At 41.9% G+C, this 26,818-nt stretch overlaps 1 protein-coding gene across 2 annotated transcripts in view; it reads right to left on the bottom strand.

Moving 5' to 3' along the window:
- Positions 1 to 6,374: 6,374 nt before the first annotated feature.
- The window catches only part of galnt1 (UDP-N-acetyl-alpha-D-galactosamine:polypeptide N-acetylgalactosaminyltransferase 1), a 55,108-nt gene continuing 34,664 nt past the window's right edge, over positions 6,375 to 26,818 (bottom strand). For both annotated transcript variants that reach the window (XM_004541396.4, XM_004541397.4), the window contains exons 5-15: positions 19,889 to 20,055; positions 19,168 to 19,295; positions 18,989 to 19,068; positions 18,459 to 18,629; positions 15,208 to 15,325; positions 14,694 to 14,874; positions 12,961 to 13,100; positions 12,764 to 12,862; positions 12,507 to 12,641; positions 8,541 to 8,678; positions 6,375 to 8,432 (exon numbers count right to left, since the gene is read on the bottom strand). In XM_004541396.4, the coding sequence (XP_004541453.3) occupies positions 8,421 to 8,432; positions 8,541 to 8,678; positions 12,507 to 12,641; positions 12,764 to 12,862; positions 12,961 to 13,100; positions 14,694 to 14,874; positions 15,208 to 15,325; positions 18,459 to 18,629; positions 18,989 to 19,068; positions 19,168 to 19,295; positions 19,889 to 20,055 (1,369 nt within the window). In that variant the 3' untranslated portion in view covers positions 6,375 to 8,420. The remainder of the gene's footprint in view (positions 8,433 to 8,540; positions 8,679 to 12,506; positions 12,642 to 12,763; positions 12,863 to 12,960; positions 13,101 to 14,693; positions 14,875 to 15,207; positions 15,326 to 18,458; positions 18,630 to 18,988; positions 19,069 to 19,167; positions 19,296 to 19,888; positions 20,056 to 26,818) is intronic.

Here is a 26,818-nt window from a genome sequence, read left to right as displayed (position 1 = left end):
TTGTTTGTTTATCGCCCACTTTGCGCCAGAAAGAATAAACCAGTGGAGGTCGTGTTAAACAACAGCAGCACGTTTAAGCTTGATCAGCTGTTGTTAGAATTTATTTAATATTAATTTCTAGTATCAGCTGATGTTTGCTGGAGCCACAGCTGTAAAGCTGCTGGTCATGATATCGGTTTGGTTATGTGGTGAAAGGGAAACATGAAGATGAAACCAGGAGATGTCCTTACTGAATCATCAGAGCTGAACAGGTGATGGAGAAACAGGTTTACCTTTTAGGTGACATGAATGAGTTGAAGGGAAGTTATGAACTGTTTCTGAGAGACAAATAACACCAGGATCCTTTTCTAAGTAGCTGACAGCTGGTAACTGTGCAGGGGCGGGTCTAGCAAAGTTTTGCCAGGGGGTCCATGTAGGGCATTAACGGGGAGACAACACAAAGAAGTACTTTTCTTTCTTATTCTCATTTAAAATATCTAGCTTTAAAAAAATAATTATCTGAGTTTTACAACAAACGATTGATAGATTGATGCATATATATACCATCAGAACAGTGTACATCACTGTCACAACAGTGTTTGTTTTCATTCAAAGGCTTTATGATTTTTCCTATAATGGTGAGCCGGTCTCTAGTCAAAATGCCCGGGCCGATTTTTTGTCCCAGTCCAGCCCTGTATGCAGCTCATCTGCAGTCTGGTGTTGCCTACATCTTCCTATTCGGAAGGCAGAATTTCCGAGTTCTGAGTACAATCGAAAGCACCACGACTGCAGTTTTTGTATTGGATGTAAAAGGCGCACATGACGCTGTGACGTAGGCTAGAATCATGGCAGCAGTCAATAATAATGGATTGGATTTATATAGCGCTTTTCAAGGCACCCAAAGCGCTTTACAATACCACTATTCATTCACTCTCACACACTGGTGGAGGCAAGCTACAGTTGTAGCCACAGCTGCCCTGGGGCAGACTGACAGAAGCGAGGCTGCCATATCGCGCCATCGGCCCCTCTGACCAACACCAGTAGGCGGTAGGGTAAAGTGTCTTGCCCAGGGACACAAAGACCAGGACAGAGAGCCCAGGGATCGAACCGGCGACCTTCCGGTTACAGATGCGATTCCCAACCCCCTGAGCCACGGTCGCCCACAATGACGGTCCAGGCGTGGGATTTCTCTCGTGGAAATATGCACATTATTTTTTCATTTCTATTGGTAGGTGGCGCAGTGCACTTGTGGCAAGTAAGCAAGCTAGAAGACTGGCAAAGTTATGGAAGAAACACATTAACAAGAGAATTCAGAGTAAAACCAAAGTTACTTTCCCTAGTAACTAGTTACTTTGAAAGTAACAAGTAACTTGAAGTAACTGAATTACTTTTGATAGAAGTAACTAGTAATGTAACTCAGTTGCTAATTTAAAGTAACTTACCCAACACTGGTTATCACACTCATTTTAAAAGCTTAATAATATGTATTTACTCTCACCGGGGGCTTCATTGGGTACATCTTGGTAGTACTGGGTTGGGATTCCTTTTGCCTTCAGATCGTACTGTTACATTGTAACCTTGGTTCTCTGAGTGAGAGACTCTCCACTCTGTTCTTGATATGATAGAGAACTGCTTTTATTCTTCATGGCACAGATTCAAAAAGCAGTTGGAAACATTCCTCTGAGATTGATGGGACTCACTGTGGACTGCGGAGGCCTTTTGAGCACAGTGAACCCACTGTCATGGTCAAGAAACCAGTTTGAGGTGAATTGATTTTGGTGTGTTTTCTGCCGGAAGCAGCCATCAGAAGATGCACACACAGTGGTCATGAAGGGATGGACATGGTTGGGTAGCCTGTTTAAATTAAGCTCGGCTGGCTCAAAGTGTGCCCAGAAAATATCCCCACCACCATCACACCAGCAGCAGCCTGGACTGCTGATATGTGGCAGGATGGATCCATGCTGTCATGTTTTTACACCAGATTCAGACCCTACTATCCCAGTGTTGCATCAGATCAGGGAACTCTTTTCTAATCTTCTGTTTGGTGGTGGGGTGTGAATTGTAGCCTCAGTTCTTAGATGACAGTAGTGGCATCTGGTCTGGTCTTCTGCTGCTGTAGCCCATCTGCTTCAAGATTCAAGATTAAATCACCCGGTGCTCAGTTTGAACTTCAGCAGGTCATCTCAATTGTGTCTGTGTCAGAAAGAGTTTTGGGTTTTATTTTGGAGGCTTTTATGGTATCAGTGTATATAAGTGATGAATCATTTAATTTTTAAGCCCTCAAATGAAGTCAGATCTGTTCTTTAAAGAAAATATTTGCTTTGGCTTTTGTTCCTACTGCGTGTGCAAAAATCACAGAGTTCAAGCAAACATTAACTCAGCTTGTGTGGAGGGTTGTGTGATTGCTGAATGAGAGGGCAGAAAAAGATCAATGAGCAAACAGTGTCTGATATTAGTCTCGAAAATTCATGTTAAAATATGTGGAATTTTTCTTTTTTTTGAACTTGTTTTTGTTCTGAGACACATTTGAGAAAGAGTCAATCGCAAGCAGTGAATTACTGGTAACATATGAGTACCCGTCTAAAAAGTAAGATGGGGGGGATTTGCGTGGAAATCAAGTAGCCAAGAAGCTGAAAGAATAAAGTTCCTGAATAAACAGACATGAAATCCTCCCTCTGTGTTTGTGTGAGTTGAGTCAGATCGTGTCATCTGTTCTGTGAAGGCTTTACAGATTGTCAATGTGTCAGCAAAGCTCAGGACAGATGGACAGAATAAATATCAAATCCACACTTTTCCGGCTGCTGCTGAAGCCAACAGTCGGTCTATTTAAACACACTGATTAAATCCCTGTCGTCACGCTCTTAAATCATAGTGAAATCGTAACACTGGTTTTTTCCTGTTTGTTACTGGAAAGAAAAGAAGCTCTTCATAAAATGAAAATATGTAATTTAATTCCACTTGATAAAGGTGGTTTCTAAAGTGTCAGTGTTAAACACACGCAGACCGCACAGCATTTGATGTGCTGTAGCAAAAGGCACAGAGTGACATCTGAAATGACAGCAGATATAATCCCCCCCACCAGACTGCTGATCTTCACTGAAACCACAGGCTTCCAGGGTTTACACTGTTTATCTGTTAAAAAACAAACAGAATTCATTCAGTCCTGGGCCAAACTGAGAAAACAGATTTTCTTTTTCTTACCTTGGTTTAAGTGTTAAACACTTGGTTAAGTGTTAAACTTGCGTTTTTTTTGCTGTCTTTTCATTGGAAATCTCAATATCAGGTCCAAATACATGTCGAGTGCAAGTAAAAGAGCCCATCATTAGGCTGACAAACAAAAACTAATTCTGTCAGAAACTTTAAACGAGGCCAAAACAACAATCTAGCGCATCCTTACAAAGAATGAATGCACCGACAAACTCCAAAAGGTCTGGAAGACCACAGAAAACAACTGAAGTGCACAATAACAGAATTCTGGTTAAGAAAAGCAACTTCACAACATCTAACTGAGTCAGCAGCACTCTTGAGGGGGTCTCCAATCAAGAGACAGTGTCATCAGTGTGAATGCAGGAGAGAAACAGCTCATGATGTGAAGCATAACACATCATGTCTGTGAAGGTTCTCAGTCATCCGGGTCATCGTAGTCCAAGGAGCTCGGAAAGAAAAGCATCAGGACTTCTTTAAGAAGTGTCTTCAAGAAACTTAAAGAAGTCCAGACACTTTTTTGTCCAAGATCCTTAGACCATAACACATCATCTGTCAAACATGGTGGAGGAATTGTAATGGCGTGTGCATGAATCGTAACTGAAGAGTTGTAGTAGAGCATGCTTTTCATTTACTAAATACACAACTGAAGACAGAGAGACCCAGAGACAAGCAGAAACTGTAGTAAAGGCCTGGCAGAGATGTAACACAGCACCCGGTGATGTCTGTGAGTCCAAGACTAAAAGCAGTTCTTATAATTATGGTAATTTTCCCATTTCTTATAAAAATGAGGGACTGTGTATAAACAGAGCTGTAATTCCCAAACCGTTAATGCAATTCTTCTTTTGTTAAACCCCTTGAATTAAAGCTGAAAGTCAGCACTTCAATAACATCTGCAACATCTCCCTCTGCATAATTATGGGATTTAAAATCCAAAAATGTAGCGTGTTGGTTAAAAAACAAAACAGAAAACAGAAAAAAACGACTCCATAGATAAAAATCAACAAAAGCCTTAAACAAACATATTTGATGAGCAGACTTCTAAGTTAATAAATTCACTCTGCTGCTCAAAGCGCACTTCAATATTCTGTTTTTTCTCTCGGTTTCCCTCTGGGCTTCAATTCAGCTTCACTTCTTCAGATCAAAGACTCCTCCCGTAGCTCCCATGAACTCACAACGCTGCACATAAACTGGAGCAAAGTCTCTGCGAGCTCGAAATCTCCTGAATGGCACAATCACTTCAGAACCACAGCACAGGCGTCTCCTTTCAGGCTGGACCTGACGTGAGCAGAGAGATTTGCTCCTGAGCCTCTGCCTCTCTGACCAGCTGAGAGATTCATAATCTCACTTTTGTCAAAACCACAAAACTTTGAGATGCTGATTGTCTTTTTCTGCTTCTTGAAGACAGAGAAGCTGCGCTATTATGAATTCGCCCCGGTGCTTTATTTACCACAGAGATGCTTTCAGGAAACAAATTCCATCGCCGCGTTTATCAAAGATGAGTATGCAACGCGCTGTTGTCTAATATGTCTTCCTGGTGGCTCTCAGCGGGCCTAATCCTGACAAATGAATAATTCAGCAGATCAAGTGGAGGAATTTAAATAATCCACTCTCCACAAAACACTCTGCAGCCCGACTCGGCTACATTCACACTACCCTGCGGTGTTTATGAACAGGACCGAGGGCAGCCTCTTCCCCACAGGTTTATCTTGATGTTTCGGTCCAGACTCACCGCTCCTGCAGCACTTCTAGCAGAGCAGAAATGTATCTTTTCAACACCCACCAGTGTCTCCAGCAGCGCCGATCTCAGCTCAGACCCAGTGAACAGTGGAGTCTGTGAATACGCTTCCATCTTTTAACCACTCAGTTCTTCAAGGGGTTTGGCAACAGACTGTTAATTCAGGATTTCTTATGTAACATAATCAATATGTAATAAAAACTATGATAGCAATAACTAGAATCAGCAAATATTTCAGATACTATAAAAAAGTGTTCTTGAAGGAAATCAAAAACTTTTGTTATTATATTACTAAAAATGTTGTTTTAAAAACTTTCAATGTTTAAATCCATAGTAGGATAAGACCTGTAGTCATTTTAAAAGTAGGAGATTTTCTGTCATTAATAAAAACACATTTATTTATTTAAGCCCAAAAGAGTCGTAGTGAGATTTCATTTGTTTGCAGCAGCATTTCTTTGTTATGCAGAGAAACTGAGACGTACTGTTGCCATTGCGCTTTTCTTTCTAATACTAAAATATCTCTTTACGTTGATACAAACAGGACTTTTAGTGGTCAAGTGGCTGCATGTGGCTCCCCAATGTCAAATGAGTTTGACGTCCCTGTTCTAGAGCTTTTGAGCTAATCTATACTGGGCAGCTGCACTAAAACCACTCTCCGCTATCTGTAATATTGTGTGGGTCCCCCTAGTGTCAGTGAATTAGCTATTACCCATCAGAATAAGGGCACTGGGCCTTTGTGAGGTGGACCTAGCCGTTTCCACATCCATGACTCTCACGGACATCAGAGCAGATTTGGATCCAGGAACTCTGGATCATTAACTTTTCCAGAGCACATGACTACCAGGACCCGAGATTTCCTCAGTTTAACAGTAAGAAGTACAGTGAACTCATCGTTGTGGACAGCAGTTTGTGCAAAATACAGTACTGTGCAATGTGTCCAAAGTTTGAACTCCTGTGCCATTTTAGTTTGGGGAACGTGGGGAATTTAAAAAGCAGCTGGCGCTTAAGATCCCACAAGTTATTACCTGCCTTTTCACACAAGTGAGTTATTTGTACGGTGCACATGGCGAGCAATGGAATATTCCAGTGATCAGGAAAAGCATCATAAGAATAAACTGCAATACACAATTCAAAGCAATTAAAAAAAGCCACTTTTTTATAAAGTAAAAAAGAAATATATTAAAGTAAATAAAAATGTGTTTTGGCAGGGGAGACCAACCGTAGACACAAATTTCAAGACACAGACAACGAACCTCCATTTTTGTATATGTAATTATGACATTACTGAGCGTCTGCACACTTACTTTTTAATTAAGTGCTAGATGTTTTTAAACTCTCGGTTATAAACATCATTGTAAAAGTTCAGTATTGGTTGGGCTACGTAATTAAGGGTTAGGGTTTGTGGTGCGTCTGTGGAGACAGAAGGAGGCAGAAATCACCAGGCACCTCAAAGTTTTCTGTAAACGTTTTCACTTTTATTTTCTACATTTGGATCAGCTCAGTGTGGAAGCCTGGACATGTCAGTTCATTTCAAACCCACCCCTTAACCCGACTCCCGAATTTAGAACAATCGATACGCTCCCCCGTCTGTCCTACAATCAAAAAAACTCTCACGTCTTCACCACAGTCACTCGATCAGACATGAAAAAAAAAACCCCAAAAAAACAACCTGTTGATGGCCTCCACTCACTGCCATGTCCATGGCGAAGATGAACTGATGTCGTGTCCTTTGTGTAAACCCTTCCTCCATTGGAGGAAGCTGAAATGTTTAAAAATCCTTTTTTGAAATCACCTCTGGTGCCCTGACTCGCAGCGGCAGAAGCGTTTAAAAAAAACAACAACAAAAAAACAAAGAATAAGAATAAAGAAGGCGTGATAGTGGAAATGAAAAAGACACGCTGTCTACCTCTGACTGAGATATGAATAGTGAAATGCTGCAGGTGCGCTTGCCAAGTGAGAGAAATGTAGTAATGGATTAAGATATGTCATCTGCTGTGCTCTCTGTAATCACACAGTTCAACCCTTTCCCTCCTTTTGGCTCTCTACAGCTTTTATTCTGTCCCTGATTAATTCTCATAGCGGTGCCACGTTCCTGCTGTAGATATGTCCGCAGGGGGAGTGCAGGGAACCCGGCTCTGTGTAAAAAATAACAGCGTTTTGCTCTTTTAGTACGGCGGAGGAAGCAGGGGTATGCTAATCTGCTGCCAGTCTACGCTACGGGTGCTTGCTCGTCCAATAGCGAGGAATCGGAGTGCCGTTTGTTCTAGTAAACAGGGAGCTAATGGGCTGGGATTAGTACTGAAGAAACACACGCTCACACCCACACAAATGCAAACATCCACACACTCCGCTGGAGGAAAGAAGCCCTTGGAGTGTTTTTGTTTTTCTTTAAGAGGTCATTGAGAAGACGATATGACAAAAATGGACTGAAGTATCAGGCTTAGGCAGCCTTTTTCCTATATGTATACAGCATGTGTGTCTGTCTGTGTGTTTATGTGTGGCAATGTAGTGCCTTACTGGGGAGATCCACGTGGTTGAACACTACAATAGGCAGTGAACATCAGTAACAGACTCATGTATCCTCTGAGTGTGTGTGTGTGTGTGTGTGTGTGTGTGTGTGTGTGTTAGCTCTATGTTAAATATCTTTAAAGACAACAGAGACGTACAGACAAACTAGGGTTACTGAAACAGTAGAAACAGACAAGCCATGTAAAAACTGGACATAGAAATCTTAAGATATCACAAACATCATAATTCTCTATCTCTAGATTTCTGCTGACGGCAGACGTCGGGTCCTCGTGATCGCTTTCTTGTTTTGTTTGTTTTTTTGTGTGTATGCGTCGTCCCTCTGCACAGAGGCGTCAGCCTGTAAGATGAAATGCTAAACTGTAACACCAGAGGGAGACACACACTGCTGCAAGACCATAGGACTGGCTCTGACGCACACGCGCACACACACACACACACACACACATCACAGCTTCTCACACATGCACACGTGCACAACCTTCTTCACAGGAGTACATTTTCAAAATCCATAAAAAATTAAATAAAACAAACATGAAAAAAGAAAGAAAATCAACAAGGAATTCAGTCCCCTTCTCAAAGCATACATTCATCTCAGTACACGCACACACACACACACACACACAAATAAGTGCACACACTCTCGTAAGAGGCAGTCAGTAAACGTTAAGTGATGAGTTGAGCGGTGGACTGCTTTGTCCGGGGGAAGCTGTGATGACTCCACCAGTTAGTTCCTCGTATTCGCGCATGTGAGCGAGTCAACTCTCCGCGGTTAAAATCTCTTTTTTCTTTAAAAAAACCCCCAAAACAAAATGAATGTAAAACAACAGCCATCGTCTCTCTCAGAGGGAGGCTTTTCTCTCTTCTCGCTTTAAGGAGGCTTGTACGCACTCCTCCCTCTGACGTCCGGCAGAGGTAGTACCGTCCAATCTGTCCTCCTTCCTTCCCAAATCCCAGTGTAGGGAAGTCTTTTTCATTCCTGGTGCTGGAAAAAAAAAAAAAAAATCACATCCGTTCGCCTTTATTTCTTATTCTGGGCCGCTGTGTGTGTGAATGTGCGCATTTGGAAGTGTGAGGAGTGTGGTCAGAAGACCTCTGGTAGTGTGACATTGCGGAGCAGCCACTGTTGGGAGCGTGTGTGCGTGCAGTCTCTGACGCTGGGCACCTGGCTGTCCTCCTCGCTGGCCTTGTCCAGACACTGGTTACTGTTGACGTGGATCAGGGTCAGCTTCTGCACAGCACAAAAACACAAATCACTCTTTAGAAAGGTTCATTTAAAGGAACATGTAAATGTCTTTTTGGTTAAAACAGCACATGGACTTTGTTATACTTTGAATATCAAATTCTGCTGTGCGAGTCTATGAGGCTCAGTTTTAGCTCTCTGTGGTGTAAATGCTGTGGTTGGGTTGGGTAACGAGTCAACGATGATATATCTCCAAACTGTGGCAAGAAATGATGCTAGGTTGAATTACGTGCACTGGGATTAGAAAAGATTCATTATTTATATTTTAATTTAAAATCCATTTTGATAGATTTGCTCACAGTTAACTGTAAACTACTGCAAAGCAGCGTGTTTATGTGAATTTACATGAACATTAATTTGCATTTTTAACAATGTGACTATTTGTTTGTTTATATTGCATTTTCCAGCTTTGGAAAAAGCTCATTCTGAAAGAATCAGAATGAGCTTTTATAACTTTCAGAGCATTTTCTATTGCGGCTCCTTGGTAATGCCACTGCCAAAGCGTACTAACATTAGCAGCCTCAACGACTACCGACCAGTTGCTCTAACACCTGTTATAATGAAGTGCTTTGAGAAACTGGTCCGACGTCACATCATGCCCTGCCTACCACCCACACTCGACCCGCTCCAGTTTGCATACAGAGCTAACAGATCAACTGAAGATGCCATTGCTACAACGCTCCACACCACCATCTCTCACCTGGAAGTGCAGGGCCGTTACGCCAGGCTGCTCTTTGTTGACTTTAGCTCTGCTTTCAATACAATACTCCCGGACAGACTAATAGATAAACTGCTGGAAATTGGACTTCCTTCCACCACCTGCCGCTGGATCAGAGACTTCCTCTCAGACCATGTACAGAGAGTTAGAGTGGGGCCTCATCTTTCCTCAGCCCTCAGCCTCAACACCGGCTCTCCACAAGGCTGTGTACTGAGTCCCCTACTGTACACTCTGTACACACATGACTGTGTTAGTTCACACCCAGACAACACAGTCATCAAGTTTGCAGATGATACCACTGTGGTGGGGCTCATCTCAGGGGGAGATGAGACTGCATACAGAGCTGAAGTTCAGAGGCTGTCAGATTGGTGTGCAGACAACAACCTGGACCTCAATACCACCAAAACAAAAGAACTGGTAGTTGACTTCAGAAGGAGGAAGTCCGAGCTGCAGCCTGTCAGCATCAACGGGGAGTGCGTGGAAAGGGTCTCCAGTTTCAAGTTTCTGGGTGTGCACATAGACACAGACCTCCAATGGAGCTCTAACACCTCTGCGGTCTTAAAGAAGGCCCAACAGCGTCTCCACTTTCTGAGAATCCTCAGAAAAATGGACCTGAAGAAGGAGCTGCTGACCGTCTTCTACCGCTGCTCCATTGAAAGTGTGCTGACATATTGCATCGGTGTGTGGTTCTCCAGCTGCACCACAGCACACAGAAAGGCACACCAGAGGGTCATCAACATGGCCCAAAAAATCATTGGACATCCTCTTCCCTCCCTGAAGGACCTGTACAGCACTCGCTGTCTCAAGAGGGCACGCAGCATCCTACGGGACTGCACACACCCAGGACACCGGGTGTTTAAGCTGCTGCCGTCTGGCAGGAGGTTCAGGCTGCTGAGGTCCCAAACAAATAGACTCAAAGACAGCTTTTACAACAGGGCAATAGCCCTGATCAATGTAAATAGCTGACCTGACTGGATACCTCCCTGGACTTTTTAGGGGGAGGTAACAATGTTTAAAACGATAACAATAATATTTATATTTATAACAAGGTGCAATAATAATTAATGTGCAATAATAACAGTGTGCATACACATACACTTATTCTTCTTTTTTATACTAAGTTAATATACTGTGTTGTGTTGTTTGTTACATTGTGATGTGTCATATCGTGTCGTGTTGTGTTATATGTAGTGCCGACGTAGGACAGTTTTTCCAATTTCATTGTACTACTGTACTATGTATGACTGTGCAATGACAATAAAGAGTTATCTTATCTTATCTTATCTTATCTTATCTTAATGGACTAAATTGTCTTTGCAATTTAAATAGGCTCTGTGAGACTACATGTTGTGAAGAGGCAGAACGCAGGCACAGGTGAACTTAGAGTGAGCTGGTATTGAATGCAAAAGGTAAACAAAAAGTGGAAAACTGGAAAACTAGGAACTAAAAATCAGTCTACACTGGGGAATACAGGCTAATGAGGGAAAGGAACAGGAACACAGAGCAAAACCAGGGATAAACAGACGATCAGACAACGACAAAGAGGAAGACTGCAACTATAAATACAGAGAAGGGTGATTGGGGCAGAGAGGAAACACGTGGGGAACACAACTGAAACTCACAGGGGGGAACTGAGACTGGGGGAAGTAAAACTGAACACTAAACAAACCTAACAAGAGGGGTGATGAAGACTTGACACAGAAGAGAAAATATACAAAACTAGAGACTAACTACACTAAGAACAGAACAATGGAAAAATTGCATGAATGTAAACTCAAACAAAACCAAGAAACATAAAACTACAAAGTCCATAAACCTCAAAACTCACTAGGTTTCAGACCCGGGACCCTCACAGGAAGCTACACTGCCCAACAATATACTGTCTATACCCTTTGGGCTTTGACCCAGTGTGACACATTGATCTCATTTGCTTTTTATTGTATGATGGTCATTTTTACTTGTGTCGTTTTGCACCCTTTAGTTCCATTTTACTGTCCATCCATCCTTGTTTATCGTGCTGGGTGGGCTGTACCCTATCCCAGCTACCAAAGGGTGAGAGGCAGAGTACACCGTGGACAGGTCGACAGTGTGTCGCAGAGCACAGCAGAGCAGAGCTGTGCCCATTATATTTTATTGTCTTTCTATTTTATTTATTTCTAATATACATCACTGTGTCAGCCGTTGTTGTTTTAAAGTGCCTTAAAAATACAGTTGGAAGGGAATTTAACGTCCTAGGTTTTCCTGCTGTAAATGAACTATTTTCTGTGCCTGTCAAGACCTTTGTGAGAGCTCACAGTATTCAATTTAATTCAGTTTTATTTATATAGCACCAACTCCCAATAACAATAACCTCAGTGTGTTTATACTGTAAGCTATAAACCTACAGTATAATGGTACGACCCTACAGCATTCAGGAGAAAACCCCAACAGTCAGGGAGAAGGAAAGAGAGAGGCAGGACGAAGGACACACTATGGGAGAGAACCAGAGTTTAATAATTACTAATGATTAAATACAGCAGTGGTGAAGAAGACAAAGTGCATCATGGGAACCTCCCAGCATCCTAGGCCTGTTGCTGCATAATTAAGGAAGTCTTCAGGGTCACCTGACACCAGCTTCCAGTTTTCACAAAAAGACAACATCTGATGACCTCCTCTGTACCCTTAATGTAGAGTTTCCAAACCTACAGAAATGCTCTGTCGACCATTAGAAATGTTTTTCCCACTGGTAGCCCAGGTAAGCTGTACAGGCAGAGATCACCCTCATTGGCTGTTGTTTTATTTTGGAAGCAGGCATAAATATGAAATCTGACAGAAACCCCTCAGTTCAGAAAAAAGAAATAAGAATTACCCCTAGTAGGCAAAACCTTGATTGTTCCAGGTTTTATACATGAACAGGAAGATTTTAAACTTTGAAGAGAAGCTAATATGGGAGAAATATGATCTTTAACTGTAGTGTTGTGGTTTAACTGAAGGCTTTTCAGGCTGCTTTTATAATAAGATGATAATAATGACTTCTAACAGTCCAGGTGATGAACATATTAACCAGCTTTTCAGAATCACTTTGAGAAAATGCTTTTTTTATTATGTCTTCCACTTACCAGAGGGTCGTACTCCCAGAGCTGGTTGCCTTTGAGGTGATGGCACTTGAGCATCATGACGGGTCCGTTTAGCTTGGACACGTCTAGACACAAGTCATCTGTCCTGATCTCCTTGTTGGCCGTATAGGAGAAAACCTGCACACATCACCCACAGACTTTCTCTCTTTTTGTGCCGAGAATAACTCTGATGTCAACAGTGATCAACATTTACACTTTAATTCATGTGTAGTTACAGCGTTTTGTTATTTCTCTGTTACCTGGTTGCCTCCCATCCCGTGACAGTTGAAAATGCCGACCTTCTCGTTCTCCTTGCGGGCCATGTTGTCCAGACACTGGTTAGTCTCCACATTACGGATCTGAGCCAAACACACAGGAAGCAGGTTCATTGCTTGAATATACACCCACACCGTTTGATCCATACAGATTCAAGTGTTGCTTGTGTGAGCGAGTGTACCTCTCCCAGGGAGTAATAATGCCGAGGGATCTGGGAGTCAGGGTAGATGTTCTCCAGGTACCAACTGAAGGGTTTACACTGAAGCTTTTGCCTCAGAGCAGTGCGAGACGTGATGTCACCGTAGTCTACTTTGGTCACACCTGGACACGCAGACACACACACACAAAAAGGTCAAACAAAACACTGCATGCTGCCATTCCCCCCGTGTGTATAAGCTTTATTTAAACTGTGTTAGGATTGAGCAGAAAAAACCCACATGCTGATCTGAAGCAGCCAAACGTTCAAAACTGCTAAATCGCTTTTTTTTTTTTTTTTTGGAAAAGAACATGAAATACTGTAAGTTGTAACACCTGGGCTGAAAATGACCCAACAATGACAACAACAGTGCCTGATGAAGAGCAATGGAGGTCAATCATCTTTTTCATATAATAACTGATAGTAACTACATCGAAAATGGAGCTAGCACACTGTGGAGGTCCAGTTTCTACTTATGTGTTTTATGCTTACAAATAAAAAAACAAAAACCCTGTAACGCTGAGATGCTACTCATATCATTTTGTTGAGTTATGATTGAATTGTGTTTAGAAACGGTGCGGCCCTTTGGCTTGAATTCAGTGAAGTCTGGCCCGTCTAGCAAGACAGTCCACTTCTTGTTTTTTCAGTACAGTACCTTTACATACTCAGTCAGCAGGACGGGACCATGGGAAATCATGCACTCAATTACTTCAATTATTAGCTTTGTCTTTTAACTTTGGGCCACTACTACAACTATAACTTTCCCTTATATCTGTGCTTTCATGTATCCATTCAGGTTAAAAGCTCATCAAATTTGGATTCAGGAGACAGACAGTCTCTCTGCTTTTAAGATTAGGCTTAAAACTTTCTTTTTTGATCAAGCTTATAGTTAGGGCTGGAGTGTTTCTTCTTAACTTTAATCACTTTTTTCCACTCTATTTCTTTATACACCACTCTGCATTTAATTCTTAGTTATTATTAATCTGTGTCTCTCTTCTGTCCTGTCTTCCTTGTCTAATTCCAACTCGTAACAGATGGCTGCCTCACCCTGAGCCTGGTTCTGCTGCAGGTTTCTTCCTGTTAAACAGAGTTTTCCTTTCCTACTATTGTCAAGTGCTTGCTCATAGGGGCCGTCTGATTGTTGGGGTTTTCTCTCTATTACTGTAGTGTTACAATATAAAGCGCCTTGAGGCCACTGTTGCTGTGATTTGGTGATATATAAATAAAACTCAATAAAACAGAACTGAATTATGATCTCATTGTTATGCCCGGGAACTGATCTAATTAGGGCTGATGCTTTCTTCCAGCTCTGTAAGACCTCTATTATACAACTGGTCAGGTTATTGAAACAAGCGTAAGAAAGACAGAAGAGCGCCCCCTGTCAACAAAAGTGAGAGAGGTATAAATGTGTTCCATGAGGTGCTTCGCATCTAAAAATATTCTTCATTTCAGTAGCTCTGCTTCTCTTTTGGTTGCTTTTCTGCTGCAAGCTTGTGTGTGTGTGTGTGTGTGTTCATGCAAGTTAACGCATGCTTTGTAGCGTGAAATTACTCCCCGCCTCCCCCCATCCTGCACTGTTGGGTCACCACTGCAATATCACGCAGTCAGCGGGTTAATGGATAGATCACACCTGTCACAGAGATTAACCTCCACACACGAGCACATACATGAACGCAAACACGCGCACACACAAACACACAAAATGTGGCAAAACTCACCAGGAGAGATGATGTAGAAGAAGTTTTTAAATTCGTCCATCCAAACTTCTGCCAGACGCCGGTTGTTTTTGTTGATGATCTGTCCCGTTCCTCCGGGAAACGTATAGGGCGTCGCCTTTCTGAAGACGTGACCCACGTGAGAGCACGTGACAATCTCTAGCGTCCCGCCACACTGCCAAATCTATGAGAAACAAGCCTTGTCAACACTAATTTAGAGAATAAATTGCAGAGTAGACACACTGTAAGTCCTGGGCGCTGAACGAGCTAAGACAGACCAGTGAACTCAGCTGGGAGATGGATGACACAGACTGGTCCCGGCTGTGCTGTGCCAGTCTGAATAAATTTGACTCGACGCCAGCCGGGATGACGTCTGACGAAGTCTTAGTCAGGTCAACAATTTATTCAGTGAAGTCAGTCTAGAGGTGTAACATCTGTGTGTGTTTTTGAACCCTAGCTGACACTTCTGAATGGAAGAATAGAGTCATGTCAGTTGTCAGTGGGTGTGTTCACTCACTCTGAAAGAGATTTCCAGGTTCTCTCCTCCCCAGATGTCCATGCCTGCGTCATATGTGCCAATCTCCTGGAAATAATCTCTGTCTATGGAGAACAAGCCGCCTGCCATGGTGGGAGTCCTGAACAGAGACATCAGAGAAAAGGTAAATTAGGAGAAAGGCAGGTTAGTGCCACTTAAATCACTGACGGCCGGCCTTTTAAAGGTCATCCAGTATGTACACATTCCATCAGGGTTTTATATTTCACTCCTCTCACTCCCTGTTATTTGCTGATTTCCTGTTTTTTCTCCTCTCTTCTCTGTTGCTGTGACAGTCATGTCAGAGTTAAACGGCCTCGAGACCTCTTTCCATTTTCCCTCCCGCTTACAGAACGGCTTCCTCCTCTTTAGAGCTTATTCTTCTCCACTGCCTGTTTTCGCTTTTGCTTAAAATCTCTTACAAGAACACAAACAGACAAACATATCCTGAACGTGCACAGATTGATGGTGTATGACCAGCAATTGGCTAAGAGCGGGAAATAATAAGCAACCCAGAAATGGAAAAACAGTTCGTCAAACAGTTCGTAAAATGTGGCTTTATAACAAAAGACAATAACGACGAAGCCAACACAACAGATCTATGTATCCTTTCCTTTTTTCCTGAAGAGATATCAAAGCTTTCTAAATGCCCCAGCTTACAATAAATCACTTTTTTCTACGACACTCAAACACGTCGCAGTAAAACAAAGAAAACCCACTAATTTACAGCAAATCCTGGATTCTAATTAAAGTCATTTATCTAAACAGGGACCGGCCCTTACGTACATAAAAGCGTGGTTCATCATCTCAACATATCACAAGACTGAAATAAACAAACACTGCCACTGTATAAAGCATCAAAAGGCAGGTAATACTCAGCTTTGTGTTTGAAGCATACAATATCAAAATGACACATTTAGCAAGTTCAGAGAATTTCTTCAGATCTTTTCTGTTTGTTGTATTTTTTTAAAGTCCAACAGTGGCAAATACAACCTTCCCAAGTGAGTAAGTAGACTTCTGCACATTGCCGTAAATTACAAGGTAGATGAGCCCATAATAACTAGCTTAGCTGCTGATTTCCTCCTCTGCTGTCAACATATGCAGCTCCTCAGAGAGTGACAGCAAAAGACCTGCAGTTTGCATCGTCTAATGAAGAGAAATTCCCCCAGCAAATGCACGCGTGGAAGCTTGAAACCACATCAGCATTATTCGTTACAGTTTTTTTCATTCTGCAAACTCCATACGTGCAATAATGTGAAAGCGCTCTGTGGCAGAACAGGGTTTTTATGTAAATCGTGTCATTAGTGGAAATTAATTTTCTGCCCTGACACAACAACCCAGTTTTGTTTTTTAGGCCACTTAAAAGACACCCTGAGGAAAATTTTGTCAAGCAGAACTGAGAAAAACAACCGAAATCGGGGGCGCGGGGTGTTACATAAGCTACATTATGTGTGTGTGTGTGACCTTGAATATTGGCATCAAGCATGCTTAGAAACAAGAGCAGGAAAAAGAGATGATAGACAGGCAAAAATAAGCTCTTGATTTTAGTTCCAAGGTCTACAAACAACAAAAAAAGCCCCTCAAAACAAAAAACACAATCTTACATAAACATCTTGCATTGAACAGAAGTGGAAAGTTCACTCTATTCTTTCAGTATTCCTGCCTTGAGAACCTCTTATGATGAACTGCAGCAGCAAACTGAATGGTAACATATACACTGTTGTAGCAGCCATAGAATAAACAGGGATTGAAAAAGATAAAGAGTTCAGGATTTCTGTCTGCTATAGGAAGGCTTAGGCGCAGTGTCTAAGTGTTTCTGATTAAAGAATGTAAAGGCCTTTAGGCGACATATCACAATCAGTGAGTTTTATGCAGAACTGGGCAGCCAGGAGCTCACAGTGTGAGCAGAGGTCCTGGGTGGCTCCTTCTCTACGTAAAAGCAGGTGTCAGTGTTTAAAACATCTATGAACGGGATGAGGCTTATCTATCCTTTGAGTCATGATAAGAAAGATTAAAAAAAAAACAAAACACTTTGCTGTTTGCTTTCAACCGCTGTGCTGTTTCTGTGTCTTTGTGCCTGACAAAAGCGAGTGTGAAATACAGAAATAAACTAGTATCCTGAAACGGTAACCTGTGTTCATCAACTGCAACTTGGAAAAGATAACTGCTTCCTGTGTGTAAACGTGTCCATATGCAATTGCACAAAATAAACTTTTGGCTTTAATGCCGCAATATACTATCGTGAACTGCTGGAAGCAGTGATGAGAGCATAGGTAGACTGTGGTCATAGAGGGACGGACATGATCAGTAACAATACTCATGTAGGCTTTGGTTTTTGATGATTATTAGTTGGTACTAAAGGGAAAACAGTTTGCCAAGAAAACATCTGCCACACTATTACATCACCACCTGCAGCCTGAATGCTGATATAAGACAGGATAGATCCATGCTTTCATGTTGTTCAGACCAAATTCTGATCCTATCATCAACTGAATGTCATAGCAGAAAGTGAGACTCATTAGACCAGGCAACATTTTTCCAATCTTCCAATCTTGTTTTGGTGAACACAAGCAAACTGTAACCTCAGTTTCCTGTTCCTAGCTGACAGGAGTTGCACCCGGTGTTGTCTTCTGCTGATGCAGCTCATCTGCTTCATTCAGAGATGCTCTTCTGCATATCTTCCAAAATACCTTAGTCATTTGAGTTACTGTTGCCTTCCTATCAGCTCAAAGCAGTCTGTCTATTTTCCTCTGACCTCTGGCAACAACAAGGCACTTTCCCCAGATAATTTAAACTCACCGTTTTCTCCTTTTTGCTCTATATTGTGTAAACCAGATGGTGGTTTAGCAGATACTCCTTCAAAGTCACTTAAATCACCCTTTCTCCCTATTCTGATGGGGTGTACCAAATTTAGTGGCTTTTGAGTGTCGGACTCATTTTCAGGTTGAAAGATGGAGCAAACTGTTTCAAAGGATGGAGGGTTGCAGTAGGAGGACTGTGGTATCAGCTGTGACTGTATGGCAAAAGTAATAGTTTACATGGATCAAAGGGTAAGATTTAAGGGCCTCTCTGCAGAATTTAGTTAGGTCAGGACTAGCCCAGGGTCATAGATGTCCTTTGGTAAAATGAAAAGACTTAACTTGAAGCATAGAAACTGCTGTCAGTCTGTTTTATAAGTATGAAAAGGATAATAGCAATGAAATTTAAAGACTCATCTTGCTGTGTGTACCACCCACCTGACAGGCAGCGTGCGGTCTCCTTTGCGTCGGTCCATCTCCCTTTGAGGTACAGGGTACCAGCGGAAGTTGAGCTTCCAGTTGAATCCTCCGTATGTCATGTCAGAGCCTGCCATGTACTCAAAGGTATCATCGCTGATAACGTCGATAATGGGGCACACCACTGTTTTCCTACAGTAAACAGAAAGACATCAGCACACAAACACAGTACATCAACCTGCTGTTCATAACCCTGGGTGGACATCAACCAAGGCTAAAAGCTCATCTGCAAGATGTGTCACCTCCAGAACCAACTTCTCACCAGCTGTCACTCATCTCTCATTACACCTTTGTAAACCCTGTGCGTTTTCTCCATGTGCTGGTGTGAGTGTGTGTGTATACCTGCTTACGGGTAGCAGTAAACAGAGAATGAGTAATTAAGCGTAAGATAAACACAAGGGCAAGCCCCCTGCAGGCTCAACAATACTTTATTAATTTTCTTTTCCAGGCTTGCCAATGGTCTGCGTATCTTTCGTGTTTGTGTGCCTTACCTGTCTTGTTTGATGCGGGCAAGCAGAGGCTCCAGCCATCCTGTTGTGCATTCACAGTGAGCATCCAGAAAGGTTATGACCTGAGAACATGGAGGGAAAACATAAGACAAATCTACAGTGCAAACACAATATGGAGAGCAGTTGCTGTGGATGTCTCGTATGTGGACATGCGCACACACCTGGCCAGTGGAGAGAGACGCTCCCTTGAGGCGTGCGCGGATGAGCCCGGACCGCTGCTCCATCCTCACGACTCTGACGGGGACTTCCAATTTTCTCACATACCTCTCCAACTGCTGTTTGAGGAAATCTAATAAATGCATATATAAACAGATAAGAATGCAAAACAGGCGCCTACAAAACAAAAGCTGGATTACAAGCTGTTCCTCCAACCCACTCCATTTGTAGCAGCAGGGATCAGAGATAACTGTGCGCTTGCGTGCTTTCTTTCACGTATGTGGCCTTCTCATACGATACCTCTTGTACCTGCTAGGAGCTTCTCCATCAGCTTGAACACAAGTGCAAACATAAACACACAATCCGTGACCTGCACCATCTAACCTGAGGTCTCGTAAGGTTGCTTCTGCTGGTGGTAGTTGGTTGGGGTGGGGGATTGAGGGTAATAACAGAGTGTAATCCCTGCGTCTGGCAAATTAAAGACCTAATCTCCCCCAAACAGGGATTAACAGTATTGCACAGGGTGGAGTGGCACACACAGCCCTCATACATGCACTGACTCTCTCTTGGGCACCAGCACAGGCACATACACACATGTGCAAAAACATCTACCTACGCAGAATCCAGCAAAAATCATAGCTCTAAAAAATAGGCTAAGCCTCAAACTAGAGAGAGACTGAAGGAATTATCTGCAGTGAGTGTTACTGTGCGTGTGTGTGAGTTTACCTCTCTCGCTGGCATCATCCACCAGAACAATCTCCTCCAGCAGTGTGTGTGGAGAGCGGTCAATCACGGAGTGGACGGTTCGCAGCAGCGTGGTCCACGCCTCGTTGTGAAATACAATCACAACGCTGGTGCGAGGAAGATTATCGGGGTATAACTTGTTCTTGCACCTAAAGCGAGTAATCAAAAACATAGAAAAAATAATCAAAAGGGTCAACTCCATGCTGCAAGAATACAAGAATATTTACAAGCATATTTCTACATATATAAATCTTTGGTTGCAAGTTTGGTCTGCTACCCATATGAATTAAAGCAGAAAGAAAAACTTAGAAGGCCCAGAGACATGCTATTAACTAACTGCATCTCTCAAAGAGATGCCACAACAGAACTGGTCCAGAAGACATACAGTAGAACTGACATGATATTAAAGCCAGAATCTTGTACACAGAATATATGATATCAACCTGAAGCTTTCATCTACTTCTGGAACAACAGATATGATTCAAAAAGAAACTCTTTCAATTTTTTTTAGATGTAGACTCTTGGTCTGAAAAGTGAAGTCAGAAATGCAGAAGTTAAATAAACCTAATGGACAAAAAGAAGTCTATTAGAGAATAGAAAATAGATTGTCTCACGTTGTTTAATACTTCATTAAACATGTTCCTCATGAGTTAATGGTCTAAGCCAAATGTTTAAAGTGACGGTCAAACAAGCATGATGTTATTTTATATTTGTCTGGCCCATTTAGGGATCTACGCTGCTACTGTTACCTAAGGCCACAGGCAGTGGGTAGTGACTGAGAGAATGAGACTCCCGACAGAAGAGGCAGAAACGAGCTCAAATGGTGTCTGTTCGGGAGGTGCTCAGAGTAGAACGCTCAACCCAAAACAGAAGTAAGAAAAACAAATGAACGATGTCAGAGTAGCTTGGTACATCATTTATTTACAGTATTCTAAAAGACTTTGGGCCAAAAAGTTTGGAACTGGTTAGAAAAAGGTTGATACAATGTATAACAATTTGTATCTATAAAACAGACGGCATTATTTCAGAGATTGAATTATATTTTAAATTAGTTATTAATCTACAGTCTGCTTATTTTAATTAGTTCTAAATTTCAAAAAGCTTCAATGTCACCAAATGCTTTGTGTGTAGAATGATACAAAGTTGCTTAGCACAAGGCAAGCTCATTCAAGGGGGCATAACTGCACAGCACAAATGATGAAACAGCTGAACATACAACATGAAGCAGAAACAACAAAAAATACAAAGGAGCAAAAAGAAAAGGTGTGCGAGATGCATCAAAAACTAAAAGCAGACAAGGCTTCAAAAAAGGCAACAATACAGGCAGTAAGTGAAAACGCAGACTTGATTTTAAACAGACAAACATGAACTTGCAGAGACCGAACAAAGAAAGGAAAAAGAAAAATCCTAGGAGACACATAACAATCCGGGCTCTGTGCGACTGTGAGAGCTGCAGCTACATCGACTTTATATAAGAGTTAAAAGAAAAAATCAACTAAACCACATTAGACAGTCCTAAAATCACTCAGATCATTATTTTGCTTCTTGTGAAAAATCATCGTAATCAACTTCAAAGAAAACTGAGAGTGAATAATAAACGAGTATCCGAGCGTAAATCCCCAGATTTAGACCGAGAAAAACAGAATTAGTGGGTCAGCATGATCACACTTGATTAGTGATATTAATTAGAGTGCGAGTCATTTTCGTTGCAGTGTTGAGTGCACACATCAAAAGAGACAGTGAAGGATGCAGTTGTCTAACACAGGACAACAGGCACAAGACGACAAATATTAGCACAGTGAAGACAGTCACATCTTTTTAAATATCTCTCCACAGTATTTCCAGAGAAACACTTCATTTTAAATGGTCAAATTGTCAGGTATACACTCCTTAGGCGAGGTGTCAAGCTTATTTCTGTTCATGGCTGGGCCTCACACATACGCAGTTTGATCTTTGATCTCAGTAAAAACATTGCATAATACCCAATTATATATATATAAAAAAAAAAAAAACACCCCCAGATTTGCCCCTTTCTTTTAGTGCAAAAAAGTCCAAACATATTTTGAAAAGGCTCACACTTAATGAACCATCCAGCTATAAAACAGATGATTCACGTTCAGTCAGTCCACTGTCATTACAAAGAAACGCTCCTGTCGTAAATCAAAATAATGCGTGGGCACGGCTCCTTGGCTGAAGCATCCCGCTTCAGTGCGGCATGGCAGGCCATAGGTAATGTCTTTGTCAGGCTGTAAAACTGATGATGATTCAGACCTCTGGCTCCAATTAAATTAACAGTTCAGACAATCTCCCTCAAGACTTGATCCATTTCTAATGATTTATGACAAAATACTTCCTGGTGCAAAACAATAAAAAGTTATTCTCTTCTTATCTGCAATTTCCAGTTCGCAAAGCAATCCAGTCCCCTGGATTGGACCTTTTGTCGGCTGAGTTCTGGCGTGTATGTCTGACGCTTTAGGATTTAGGCACTAAGTTTGCACCGTTTAAATAAATCTGACAATTTCAAGGTTGATTTCAGTTCAGTATGAAAATCAGCCTTCCGATGTCTTCTTGTCAGCCTTCTTGCTTGATGTAGCTACTCCAACACGGTCTCTTCACTGTAGCTGCCTTTATTTGCTCATAACGTTTTATTGCACTAGCTGTAAAGCAGCACAGATACCCGCTCCTACAAATAAACGTTTAAAATGAATTTCCAGAAATTCTTCCACTATGTTTTAGGTTGCCTTGAGTTTATAAAAACCATCAAAATCAGTTTAGGGGTCACATTAAAACTCCTTACTGCTGGCCTTGACTGCTTTACTTCAGTGTTACACAGACTACAGTAAATGCTGCATAGAGGACTACCTATTCATACTACATACAATATTCTTTTTTTAAGTAATTTCTTTACAGGTTTATGTTTACCAAAATTAAGCAACATGTTCCACGAAAATCCCTGTGAATAACATATATTAAGTATGGGTTTGTGGGTCACCTGGTTAGAGTTAGAGCAGACCGAATCATCTGTACACACATCTGTAGGTCAAGCAAAAATCGTAGCCTGCCATGACACCTGCATGCAAGCCCGATATAAAACTGTCTCACACTCTAAGTGTTTTCTAAGTGTTGGAGGACGAAACTGAAAGCAGCCCGACATCCTTCCTCTAACAAATTCAGCTCTTACAAGAGCCAAATGGAATAGGATCTGATTTCCTCCATCTTTATAACTCCCCCTCCTGCTTGTGATCATCCTGAGCGCTGGAATGCTTCCTCGCTCTCTCTGCGGTTGATTCTGACTCAAGGAATGCAAGAGCGACAGAGGAGAGGAGGTCAAGAGTGTATTCTCTCCTGCAGCTGCCCGTGGAGCACGTTAAAAACACGAAGTAATTCTCAGTGTTTGGGGTGTGCATGTTCGTATGCTCGAAAATAGGGAGGTCGATGAGCACACAAGATGATTCACTGTAAAAACAGAGACAGCCTTTGAGTCTTTTAATGTTTTTCTAAGGCGGCTCATTATTTCTCGCTCACATGAAAAAAACATGAGTTAAGGCATGATCTTTGGTGTGTAGCAGAGGAAAAAGAAGACCGTGTGTCTATACACAGCCAGTTGCAAACATGTTTATTTGTATTAGCATTTTTTTTTTAAAGAGCAATTGTAGGGAGCCCTGTGCACTCGAACAGTCAGGGTGGCGGAGCAACATTTGGCAACGGCAAAGCAAGCTAATGAGTTACAGGCTGCGTCTTCAAGCAGGGAATTGTGGGGATATTTAAACATGGGCGTGCGCGCTGGCTTTAATTAAACAGCATTATTGTTGCAACATTACACACACACACACACACACACCAATAAAAGTCTGCATTCTCAAAAAACAACAAAAACAACAATGTAGTCATCACCAAAAAAAAAAAGCTTTTCTGAAAGGTGTGGTCATGAAAAGTATTTTCACATACTGTAAATCCACCCAGACACATACAGAATTACACACACACAGGCGTGACCGTAACGTCAGAAAGTAGCGATCTTCGGCCGGGGCGTGTGGATGTCATAAGGCCTGCTGCACAAAAAAGATCCAGATCATTTCCTTGGCCGACTACATGGTGCCCTTTAGAGTGACCTGACAAAATATAAAGCTCATCAAATTAAATCTCTTGCACAAGTTTGTTAAAGTCCAAGACAAGAAAATGGTCATAATTCTGCCAAGACTGCATGTTACATTGAAAATGCCTGACTTCCTGTTGGGCCTAAGGTATGGCTCAAAGCTCCAGGCTTTTTGTCTATCTTAAGACAAAACAACATAAATGCAGATTAAATATGGTGCTGGGGTGGCTTCACTGAAATATTGTAGGTGGCACAAAACAGCCATTTTGCCACACTGACGTGTAAAAGCCATTAAATATAAACTGCACGAAAGGTGATTCATGGAGAATTTCCATGGCCCTAGGGTGGACTGCCATAATCTTCACACTAAAGCATAATCAAGGCTTTAAGCGCCTTGATGTAACTATTGTGATTTGGTGCTATGGAAATAAAGCTGAGCTGAACTGAAGACTTGAAGTTTACTCGCAGAACCTTTCAGGTGAATATGGTGAACCTGTGAGGAGTTCATCAAAGTAAAATTGACATTTCCTGTTCCCACTAGCTGGTGCTCAAAATATCATTGACTATTGGGATATAGATGTCTGAATCTTATTAAGTGTCAAGTTTGGAACAGACTGAACAAAAGCTATTTCAGTTATACTATTTTGGCTCCTCGTGGCAGCACATCAAAGTCTGGAATGCCACCAGCGGATCCACCATTTAATAAAAACTCACAGCCCTCATAATAACGTAACATCAACTCTTTGAGGGTTATCTGGTCAACATTTAATGCGCTGATCCTGCCTCGATCAGAGTGTAAAACATGTTAAATACTGTCATATATGAACTCTTATAAATCACGTCAAGCTTGGGGCTAGTTGGACAATTTATGTGTGAATTACACATTAAAATTTAATGCTGAATGACTAAAACTCACCACTGCATCACGGACACGGCAATCAAAAGAAAGTCAAAAGCTTCACAATTTAGCATGACCAAAGTCTTTAGTTCAAGACTGATCAAATATGAAGATGATTACATTAAACTATGAGGAGTTTATTAAAGTAAAATCCCCAGATTCATTTGACAGAAACATAATAATGCAACAAATTAATTACAATATGGCCTTCGCACTGTTAGTGCTCGGGCCTTAAAAAACCATAAGTGAGTTTTTCCCCCCTTTAAAGTATCAGCTAATGACAACCTCATTTGTGATGAATTCAGCCAGTTTCCCTAAACTTGCTGATCCACACACAAATACGCAGTGAAATAGACACAAATGCATGCACTCCTACACACACGCAGCCACACGTTCCCTTGCACGATATTGACTCCGTCTTATCTACTAATTGGAAAAGCAGATAGACGGGGGGAAGGCTGAGTGAAAACACACCTAGTAATCAACTCTCGCTCAAAGACTAAAACCCATTTCACGGATCAAGGTCCTCTTACTCTCCTGCCTGTCTACTGTGCATGTGCCCCTTCCTGTCACTGTTGCGCCTCTCAGTCAGTCTTCCTCTCCATCGCTCCAAAAACCTTCATTTCTGATGCATGTTCCTCTACTGAAGCAAAAAAAAAAAAAAAAGACGGGGGGTGGGGTGGGGGGCTGCTTTCCACCTCCCTGAGCTAACCTTGACATATCTTTTCAGCTGTTGGCTGGATGCACATCGTCTGCCTGTCTGAAGACTGAACAACCTTCAACCTAAAACCGCTTGCACTCACACACAGACACAGTCAACATTGAAATTCTGCTCACATGATATATGAATTACACACATAACTTATATTATAAAAGTGTTGTTGAAAAAAACATTACATCACTAAAATGATGCTTTAGCTGTTGTGACAGGGTTTAGGATTTATTTATGGGCAGCAATTGTGTAAATATGACTGCCCACAGTCACCACATGTTCATTCATGACTTTACAGAAACCTTGCAGAATAAAGGTGCTCAGAATGGTGCTTTCATTCACTGATTGCAATATTAAGACACAATTACTGTTAGGTTGGCTATGTCAAGCAGTTTTACAACACATATAATAAACACAAGCACGGCTCTGCTTTACTTCTTTGTGACCGTGAGCAATCAGACAAAAATCCCTGTGTGATGTGCTAATGAAAACTGTTCTGGTAGCACTTTACCATCAGCTGGATTTAACAGCAGCCTTGAATGAATGAATCGCTCTAAAACCACATGCAGTCCCAAAAAGAACATTTTCACAGGTATTCACACGCAATCCTGTGAAGAACTAGGTACACCCTCACTGCTTCCATAGGAATTAAGAGTGTAAATAGCAGATGGGTGCACTTGATTAACTGATCATCAGCAAGTGTGAGTGTGAGCAACTCGAGTTGTTGATCTGGAGCATTCAGGTGTGTACAATGTTCCCAGGACTGGATACCCAGCCAATTCACCCCAAGGTCAAACTGTGCCAGTGCTCAGAGAAACTGGCAAAAACCCAAGAGTTTCATCTCAGACTCTCCAGGCCTCAGTTAGCATACTGAATGTTAAAGTTCATGACAGCACAATTACTAAAAGACTAAATAAGTATGGCTTATTTAGTTCCCAGGAGAAAGCTGCTTCTCTTTAAAGGGAACATTGCAGCATGGCTTACCGTAATTGTCGGGCTATAAGCCGCTACTTTTTGCACAAGCTTTGAACCCTGCGGCTTTTAGTCAGGTGCGGCTTTTCTGTGGATTGTCCATGATTTTTGTCATATCGTAAGACGATTTGTTTTGTTTGTTCCGCTGTTGTACGGCACTACGTTGCCTGGCGGAAGGGCATGTGATCAGACACACAGTATCGGGGTTCAAGAGTATGTTGGTCACATGTCCAT

This window comes from Maylandia zebra, linkage group LG11 (genome assembly GCF_041146795.1).
Source record: "Maylandia zebra isolate NMK-2024a linkage group LG11, Mzebra_GT3a, whole genome shotgun sequence".
NCBI lineage: Eukaryota > Metazoa > Chordata > Actinopteri > Cichliformes > Cichlidae > Maylandia > Maylandia zebra.
This window is presented reverse-complemented; position numbering and strand designations above follow the sequence as displayed.